Source organism: Manacus vitellinus, unplaced genomic scaffold (assembly GCF_001715985.3).
Source record: "Manacus vitellinus isolate BGI_N305 unplaced genomic scaffold, ASM171598v3 scaffold_0_pilon, whole genome shotgun sequence".
Lineage (NCBI taxonomy): Eukaryota > Metazoa > Chordata > Aves > Passeriformes > Pipridae > Manacus > Manacus vitellinus.
The window spans coordinates 27,514,577-27,523,985 of record NW_021938789.1 but is presented as its reverse complement, the minus strand read 5'-3'; the positions used below and the strand labels follow the sequence as shown (position 1 = coordinate 27,523,985).

The following is a 9,409-nucleotide window of genomic DNA, read 5'->3' as shown; positions in this document are numbered from 1 at the left end:
GCTCTGAAGAGTGGCTCCATACAAGACTCTGTTTATTGCCTCTCAGTGGCACTATAGCAGATAATTCCTTGAGAAAGAAAAGATAGCTTTTTTCTTTCCATACAGTTTCTTGAATGTTATCTTCCAAACTCATACTAGACTGACTTTTCCTTTCTGATCATAAAGATACTGCAGAAGAAACTATGCCCTCAGAGACACCCACACAACACCACTCTCCTCCAATAAGGCTATGCAGTTACAGCTTGGCTTTCTCTCTCATTGCTACAACCTTAGCCCATCTTACAACATAAGCAGCTTGTAGTAGGTAATCACAATAAGAGTTTTCAAATTTCTGCCTATTCTTAGCATCAATACTTTAAACACTAATATCTGTAGGAACCACAGGCATGAATCCTCAGACACAGTAGCAATGTAAAAATTTCAATGTATAGCTATGTAAAAATTTCAGGCTGACATAGTACACCAGTGCCTGGATATAGATTCTCATGTCTTGTGTAATTCAGCCATTTGGAGTAACTCCTTACTTTGATCTGAATGAAGGAGAGAGAGAAGAAGCAGTCAATTCTTTCTTTTACCTACATAAAATATTTTCCAATGCCTAGTCAATATGCCTTGTCTTAACTTACACCAGGCTTTCAGAGGTTGCTTCCATGGGCTCAGAAAGAGAATAACAGGAAGCATAAATTAGTCAAACAGAAATATCTTCTCATAACCACAAAGCAGATCCATTCTGAGATGAAGCCAAGTCCATGTTGGTGAAAGAAACCAGAGTGACAGAAAGAAAATCCACAATCCTCTTGTCCTTCACCTTAGCTCAAACTCATGACAGAATTTATAGCTCTGCAATGATATGCTTAGCTTTTGTTCTGTTGTATTGTACTGCAGCAGCGACAATTTATCCCCTATGCTCTTTTAGTTTTGTATACAAGCATGTTCTTTCCTGTCCACTTCCTCCTCCAATCCACCCAGAATTCTCACACTTCTGATATTTTCTTTGTTGAATGAACATTTCCTCTCCTCTTCATTCTGCTGTTCACTGCAAGTGCTTAAGGTGCCACACTGTTGAAGGAAACAGTTTCCAAAGGGGAACTATTTCTGGTTCACACCTGTTCAAGGATTTTCACAGGACTAAGTGCATGGTATAACCCAAAATCATTTGTATCCCTCAGGTGAAAGGAGGATAATCTCTCCACATTTGCTCTTTACCAAAGCTCCTCTATGGAGAAATGCTGGGTTTTTTTCTACTGGTCTTTTACTCACCAAAATCTAATTGCTCATCAGTTGGGCACACTTTATCTATCCACCTCACCTACAGCCAACTGAAACAGGACTGCAGAAATTATGAGCCTTGATTTCAATGTATCTGTGCCAGGCTGATCACGGGGGTGAGAAGGACATGGTGGGCACACACTGCTGACTAATCACAGCTGTCACCTCTCTATTCAGCATAAAGGCAGTCTGAATTATTCCCTGGGATTTGGTACCTTCCACTGCAATGGGGCATCTTTGGCCGGGATACTAACAGCGTTTTGAACACCTGCTACTTTTCCTTTACTGTTACTAGTATTGATCTGTAACAAATGTGGATAGAGCCTTCCCAAATCTTTGTTCGCGAAGCCTAGCCATGATGATGATGATGATGATTGACATTTGTCTTTTCAGGCCAGCCAAAATCCTACTGCAAAACTTGTGAATTTAAAGAGGTGGTGTAGCCCTATGATCAAGAGACTCTCATCCAACTGAAAAAAAGCATACATCACTGTTTTACCAGAGCCAGTGGGTTTTTACCCAAAAAAAAAAAAAAAAAAGGTGGGAGCAGGAGTGGATTTTTCAACAGTGTTTAGACATTCCTCAGGAGTCATGATCTCTATTTACACTTGTGTCTTTCTTCATGAGAATCATTACATTTTTCTTCCCCTCAGTGCTAAGGCCTCTCCACAATATCAAGTACCTAGATTCTTTAAATGATCCCGTTCCAATCATCACATCGTATCAGAAAATGGTTTATAAACATGAATTACCTTTCACAATTTACACAGAGGAGAAAAACGGGTACAAAAGTTCCCAATGGAAAATATTTCCCTTGAAAGTAGACTTCAAAGCAGGTACATTACTAACAGAACCAGAGGAGACTCAGGTGTCTTCAGGAGAGCACGTGATTTACAGACTAGGAGCTGAAAAATGAGGCATTTCACAAGGTTAATAAGCCACACACAGTAACACTATAAAGAGCAAGAGATGTGGTTCTTATTTGTCCTTCCCCCACCCTCCCTAACTAATCTTTAATCAGATAAATTGTCATGGCAACTTGATTTATACACCAAGGATACCAGCAAAGACAAGTCGATTCCCCTTGGGGAACTAGTGAATAGAAAGAGTCCTGCTTGTTCTGACACTGGCAGAGACTAAAGCTAAATGCCCTTCCCTGTCACAGGTTCACGACATACTGCCAGAGCAACTTCTACCTGCAGTGGTATTCCCCATCAGACACTCTTGCTCAGGGTACAGCCATGAGCCTCCAGTTTATGTCAAAGTCAAGACTGCGTTGTTTGGAAAAGGTCCTCTCATGTGTACTTTACAACCTTTTACTACACGAGAGTTGAGTTCAAAAAGAAATCACGACTCTCTGAAATGAAGAGTGCTGTACACAGTGGAGTGCACTCTTTCAAAGGGACACTGGACTTGCTGCGTGTACTGAACACAATGGATACTGTCCCTGTAACTCTCAGTGAGGTGATTGACCCTCATACTAGTAACACAGCTACCCTGAGCATCACGTAAACATATACCACAAGAGGGAAGACACAATTCTTCCACCAATTTTTAAGAATGCTTTCTTTGTAAAAGAAAGCTTTTGCAAGTCCAAACTTGCACAGCACAGTAGGCACTACACAATTAAAAAAAATAAACACATACCACAGCAGATAAATAGGCATTTATTAAAGTTCATCTCAAACCAAACAAAAATAATAAAGGACATTAAGGCATCTTGTATTCAATAGCAGTTTATATAGTAAAGATGACTTCTCTTTCTCATACAAGAGAGGCAGATTAGGAAAAAAAAAAAAAAAAGAGCTCACCCAAAAAAGAGTTCTCCCAATATGTTTGACAAATTGCTGATTTCCACTGTCCCACCACTCAGTCAGCAAACCCCTCTAAAGAATGCCCATTTCTCCAGTGAAAGAGCTACAAAATCCCAACACTTATTGAGACACTGCAAGAAAGCACTTTTCCTGCCCCTCAGACATCCAGCCACCTGTAAAGATGCACACTGGAGAAAGACCAACAGATGGGATATTGCAAGAGTAAAGAAGACACACTTCTGCTATAACCATTAATTTCTGAGCAGACTAGAATATCTGGCCTTGCTTTCACTAGTATTTACTATTTTAACTAGTGAAATGAGACCACAAGCTCTAGTCTGTTTTGCAATGCAACACTTTTTACGTTCTCCTTCTATGTTCATATTAGATAAAGAAATGACAAAGGTCTTATTTCCATGGAATAATTTATTTTGATGAATTAAGCTGTCAAGTGACCAATCACTGTTATAGTGCTTTTTTCTTCCATTGGAATAAGAACATCAGGAAATGTTTACAGTATCATTGGGTTCACTATAACAGGATTTTACTACAGATTAAAATATAAATTAAGAAACACTGCAGCACTATTCACTTCACCACACTGGCTCTCTATATCCTTGATCACAATCTAACCTTCATTTAAGGCAAGTTTGTTGTTTTGTTTTTTTTTTTTCCAAAGAAGACTACATAGTCTCTAGATAAACTTGTGTGACTAGATTTACAAGCTAGGAAATTGAGCTTTATAAAATGTTTACTTCAGCAAATACAAAAGTTATTAAGAGAGAGATGGTGACCCAAAATTGCACTGTATTAAAAGGTGGAGTTTCCTTGTACCAAAGTCCTTTATTCATCATCTTTAGAACCAGTTTTGCTTAACTATAAAAGAGACACAAAAAGAAAGTATTCAAAGTTTAGACTGCCATTCCATTTATTAGGAAACAAGAACAACATTATCTCCATCTCACATTGAACACATGTATACTTAATTAACAATACAGACTGTCCTACTGTACCAAGAGACTGAAAAGCATCAGAATTAATTCTTAAACTTAAACACTAAATGAGCTTACTTCCTGAACATGAAAGTTAAATTTAAAAAAAAAAACAGCAACAAATCTCAGAAAAACCTCAGGGTACTGTTTCTATTTAATTTGAAGACTCCATCACCAGCTCTCCAAAATAAAAAAGATGAAGTAATGGAACATTATTTTCCCACATCTCTGAGAGAATTCCCATATAGAAATTTAAACAATATAAAAACAGACATTAACTTCATATTTCTCAGTTTTTAAAGCTAAATTTAAAACTATTAAATGCAGCATGCCTGTTATGAAATCTATCTGGAATCCAAGATATCCACTACGAATAGCCGCTTACAACTTAGAAGGACTCTGCCCAAAACCACCCTCATCATTTACTTGCTCTTATTTAACAACTGGAACTGGTATTAGGTCTTACACTGAAAATTACTCACAGTTGCGTAAAATAAAATAGTTTGCTTTTAAAATTGTCAAGCAGTGATTTTCACTGAATCAGTAAATACAAGAGCGTGAAAAAATTCAGTGCTGAGAGGCAAACAGAAAATAATTATCCACTGGAGTAGTTGTAGCAGAGAATTGGGCTTGTAGGAGACAGTAAGTTGCTCCCACTTGGCACAGCTCCCTTTTTCTGCTTACTTATCCACTGCTCTCCAGAACCCAGCAGCACCACTAATTTTATTTTGAATCTTGTTCTCATAGAAGACAGCATACTTGCAGTACATTTGGTTAGCAAAGCCCTCTCATCATAAAATTAAAATTTAGCTACTCAGTAAATAAATACTAAAATAATCAAGGTGAAAAGAGCAACCAAAGTCCTGTCTAATATTCGGAAGGACTAGCACTTCAAAGCATTTGAGAAATACATAATTTAGAACCCAAAATAAGCAACTGTTCTTACTCTTTCTTTACTTACAGTAAAAAAAGATAACTTGAAAATACTTACATGCTGGACACATATAGAAATTAATCAGACACCATAGTCAAATCCAAACATAGTTGGAAGAAAAGCAAGAAAAAACATATCAGATCAGTTTTCTTCAGATATAAGTACAAATCATTTTTAATGTACATACACAGTAGTTTCATAATATTGCATATAATACAGTCATGTTACCTTAATTACGTCCACCCAGTTCCATCCTCGTGGAAGCTCCCCTTTGTTATCTGCAGAATAAGAAGGTTTTACTTTCAACACACAAGCTAAGGGGAATATTTATCTTTCTTCAAAAGCAAGGCATAAAATTCTAAATATCCAAACTCCTCAATTTCTCCACTATGAAGCCATGAGGACAAAACAGCTTGTTCTTTAACCAACCCCAAGGGAATGCATGAGACGAAATGGCCTTAAGCTGTGGCAGGAGAGGTTCAGATTAGACATTATAAAAACATTTTTCACTGACAGAGTGGTTAGGTATTGGAATAAGTTGCCCAGGGAGGTGGTGGAGTCGCCATCTCTGGAAGTGTTCAAGAGACATCTGGATGTGGCACTTGGGGATACAGTTTAGGGATGATTATGGTGGTGCTGGGTTGATGGTTGAACTGGATGAACTTGAAGGTCTCTTCCAACCTTGATGGTTCTGTGATTATGTGATTCAAAGTAATTCCATTTGAATAAAAACACCTCAGTCCACCTGAAATTTAACTTAGAAGGTAACTTCAACATGAGCTGGGCTGACTAGCAATGATGAATTCTGTCAAAGAACAAAATTTTATGCAGCTTTTCCTCTATACAGTTTACATTAAGTCTACCAACTATACATTAGGTTAGGTAGATTATATGCAGAAACCTCTATCACAGGGTACAACTTATTGCTGCAATAGGATTGTATTATCCAGATCATTAGTAAAAGCTAAGGCTGAACACGAGTCATTAGCTGAATCAACTGAAGTTGATTCAATCAAAACACTACTATTTCATTGAAAGCATTAAATATCTGCAGAAGCACCTCTATTTCTAAAATACAAACTAAATCAGATGTTTTATTTTGGGTTTGAAAACAAATACTTTCATTTAGAAATTACATTTTTAATAATGTGAATCATTTATGAGGGCCCATAAAAAAATACATCTTCTGTTGATAGAGGTCCTAAATCCTCTCCTCCAACAAGTATTGAAAATTTCACTTTTGTCACAAATTGAATTAAAAAAAAACCTAGAAGACAATGACATTGTGAAATCCCTACTCTGTAGAAAGTTGCTTTAACTAGAACCAACATCTCAGGCAAGAATAATTCACACAGAACAAGTAAAACAGAGACCACAGACTTAAAGTAGTTAATCTTATAAACAAATGAGTACTGACTCTGACTCCAGCAAGATGTCATTCCTATAAAATTTGGATTTTCATACTGACCAAAAAAGAATATCATAGTAAACAAACCTGTTTTATCAGCTAGCTTTCGTTTCTGGGTTTTGGATAACTGTTCCTTTTTCTCTTTTTTCTTACTTGCAGGCACATCAGGAGTTCCAATTGCAATACTATTGCTTACTGAAGTCTGAGAAAGATAAAAGTGGTTGTAAATATTTGCATATTAGTTCCGTGAATACCTCTGTGTGGTGTGATTACCAAACCTGACATACTGAAAAATCCTGGCTGTCAGAAAGAAGTAATGTTGCCAGCAGCCTGCAGCTTTTAATTAACATACAATCAGGACCATAGTTTTGAAAAACATGTGTTGGGGACTAGAATTATTCTCTTTTACAGTTGGAAAAGGCACCTCTTACACTTTTCAAATTTATCATGGAGTGTGATTTACATTTTAGTGAAGGGATTCAGACTTCCCAAACATGAAGAACACAGAACACAGAAACTACAAATTGACTCAGTCTGACTCCTTAAGACCCTGGAGGTGCACTTATGCAATCCATTGCATTTCAGGAGGGCTGCAGTAAATTGCCACCCTTCCAACCCTCAGCAGACACCTTAAATCTCTGTTTCAGCTTCCTTAAGTTTTGCTTCTGCTCCAAGTCTCCATTTTTATGTTATGGTGTGGGACAGAACAGCAGCCCAAACAAACATTTCGGTATAACAACAAAGTAACAATCAAATATAACAACTGTGACTGCAGAGCACTGCGGCACCATACTCTGTGTGACAATTGTAGCCACTAATGTGTATACCCAATGAACTGATTTACAACCTAAAGAGAGAGCTACGAAGTATTCAGAGAAATAACAACCATTTTTTTTCAGTTTTAAAAGCACAAAAGCAAAACCTGAATTTATCTACTTACCACAGTGTTAACAGGCTGATTTTCCATGAACACATCCTTATTGTCTTTGGCGTATTCAAAAAGTGTGTATGTCATAGCAGTTCCAAGATTCGCTTCAACTTCTACCATTAACTTCTCCAATATACTTTGCTTAATAGCTGCAGATCTAAAAGAAACCATTAAACTAAACTATAAACTAGATAGATGAAGAAAAGTTTACCAAACAAAAAGCCCCCACGTACAAGGCCAAGGAGTGAAGTTGTCATAAACACTTACATTGTGTTGTTGAAGAAAGCATCCATCGATATGACTGGTGCTGTTTGTGGATATGTTTCTGGCCAAGAAACTTCTATTAGAAAGGCTTTGGGATCACCACTTTCACCTATCTGAAAGGAAAAGAAAAACTTTATCTGTTTCCAGTCACCTACTAAGAATTACAATATCAATAAAGAAGTCTTTTATTTCTTTTAGACCAATCAAATTTCTTGAGACAACAACTATTTTCATAAAGTTATCAGTCAGAAAATAAAGCTGTTATCTAGAAAAAGCATTTCGAAGCACACTGATTACAAAACAGCTGTGCTCTGTATGCGAGACAGGTGCAAGACATGACAGTCTGAAAGATGGCATGTGAATTTTTTGTCATTCACTTACCTGCATTATGCCTTCTCGTAATACAAATCCTTCTTCGGGGGAGAGGTGTATTGTTGTCCTTGTCTGACACTATGTTTTACTGCATTTAAATTGAGTTATCCTAACTTTTGGCAATTATTTTTCATCTAATAAAAATTAGAAATGACCAAAGCTAGTGAAATGTAAAACAACACACTGTAGACTTGTAGGCATGTCACATATCCCCTTCTGAGGAAATTAAATTTACTAAGAATGATCCTATCAGTGAAGAAAGGCTGCACTTACATGGATGGGACTCCAGAGCTATTAATTAAATTGACCCATATCTCATTACAATTACTGACACTATTCTTAAGTTATTTGAGAAGTCACAAAAAGGTGATTCTAGATGTCTTCTCACCAGTACATGCATATGGCATTTCCAGAAGTCTCCCTTCTGTCCCATGGGTGCCTAAATTTTCGTCAGTAAAGTCCTCCGGCCATCCAAAGATCTGCCTCAGTCTGTGATCAGAAGAACGTCCAGGTCTTTAAATCCGAGAAAGTTGGTGAGAATTTCATGCCATAATCTAGCTGCATATTTTGAGCTTGGCACTCCTTGTATGTCTCTCCTGAGCAGAACGGTACCAGTGCACGTGCCCAAAGCATTTCATGGATTTCCTCTTTAGCAGGTAGACAGAGCATGTCCAGCTGCCTCTGGATGAGAGACTGGAACCTTGTAACTGAGCAGCAATGAAGGTTCAAAGTTTTACACGCAAACATCTCTGTAAGTCTCTACATTTCTGACCAGCCAGGGGACATATTACTCAGCAGGCTGGCTCCTTCAGAGAGTTTGACAATTCTCACTACACCAGGCATAGAGATGCAAGGCTAAGGGATAACTGGCTTGTAGTGCCAAGCAATAGGATGAGAGGTAAGGGGCAGAAGGGGATGCACTAGAACTTCCATCTGAAAATAAGGAAGGACTTCTTTACTGTGTGGATGACCAAGCACTGGAACAGGTTGCCCAGATTGGTTCTGGAGTCTCTCTCACTAGAGATATTCAAGAACCATCTGGATACAATTCTGTGCAATGTATTCTAGGATGACCCTCCTTGAGCAGGGAGGTTGGACATGACCCTCTGTGGTCCCTTCCAACCTGACCCATTCTGTGATAAACCCACACTGGGAGCAGGTTCCTAAACATGAATTATGAAGCATCACTGTACCAAAGATTCTGAAACAGCAGCATACGGATCTACCCTTCATTGAACATCGGACACCTCTTCGGCTTAGAAACCCCTGGTACGGCAACTACAAGGTAGCAAAGTAACTTCAGGGTGCAACTTCGCCTTACCCTGTACTGGAAGGACACGGGGCTGAGCTCCCTGAAGCACACATCTCCCTCGTAGATGGAGCGCAGCGCCTCCAGCTCCATCTGCAGCCAGGGCAGAGCAGGGGTTA

The 9,409-nt window shown here is 38.3% G+C and overlaps 1 protein-coding gene across 3 annotated transcripts; it reads right to left on the bottom strand.

The window, feature by feature from the left end:
• Positions 1 to 2,920: 2,920 nt before the first annotated feature.
• On the bottom strand, positions 2,921 to 9,399 carry RWDD4 (RWD domain containing 4). Of its 3 annotated transcripts, none has more exons than XM_018070491.1 (8): positions 9,303 to 9,382; positions 8,370 to 8,494; positions 7,613 to 7,722; positions 7,358 to 7,502; positions 6,505 to 6,619; positions 5,238 to 5,287; positions 5,067 to 5,069; positions 3,698 to 3,959 (listed from the first exon to the last, which is right to left on the bottom strand). In XM_018070491.1, the coding sequence occupies exons 2-8, from the start codon at positions 8,412 to 8,414 to the stop codon at positions 3,927 to 3,929; spliced, it is 501 nt and encodes a 166-aa protein (XP_017925980.1). In that variant the 5' UTR covers positions 8,415 to 8,494; positions 9,303 to 9,382; the 3' UTR covers positions 3,698 to 3,926. The 3 variants fall into 3 exon arrangements, with proteins under 3 accessions (XP_008923024.1, XP_017925980.1, XP_017925985.1); XM_018070496.1 differs by having other exon boundaries at positions 8,370 to 8,470; positions 9,303 to 9,367; XM_008924776.2 differs by lacking the exon at positions 8,370 to 8,494 and having other exon boundaries at positions 2,921 to 3,959; positions 9,303 to 9,399.
• Positions 9,400 to 9,409: the final 10 nt, after the last annotated feature.

Excerpts from the sequence above, each read along its gene's own strand:
- RWDD4 (XM_008924776.2), bottom strand. The coding sequence starts at position 9,383 with ATGGAGCTGGAGGCGCTGCGCTCCATCTACGAGGGAGATGTGTGCTTC. Across the intron at positions 7,723-9,302 it reads CCGTGTCCTTCCAGTACAGG|ATAGGTGAAAGTGGTGATCC; the intron begins GTAAGGCGAAGT and ends TTTTCCTTTCAG. Across the intron at positions 5,288-6,504 it reads AAAGCTAGCTGATAAAACAG|ATAACAAAGGGGAGCTTCCA; the intron begins GTTTGTTTACTA and ends CTTATTCTGCAG.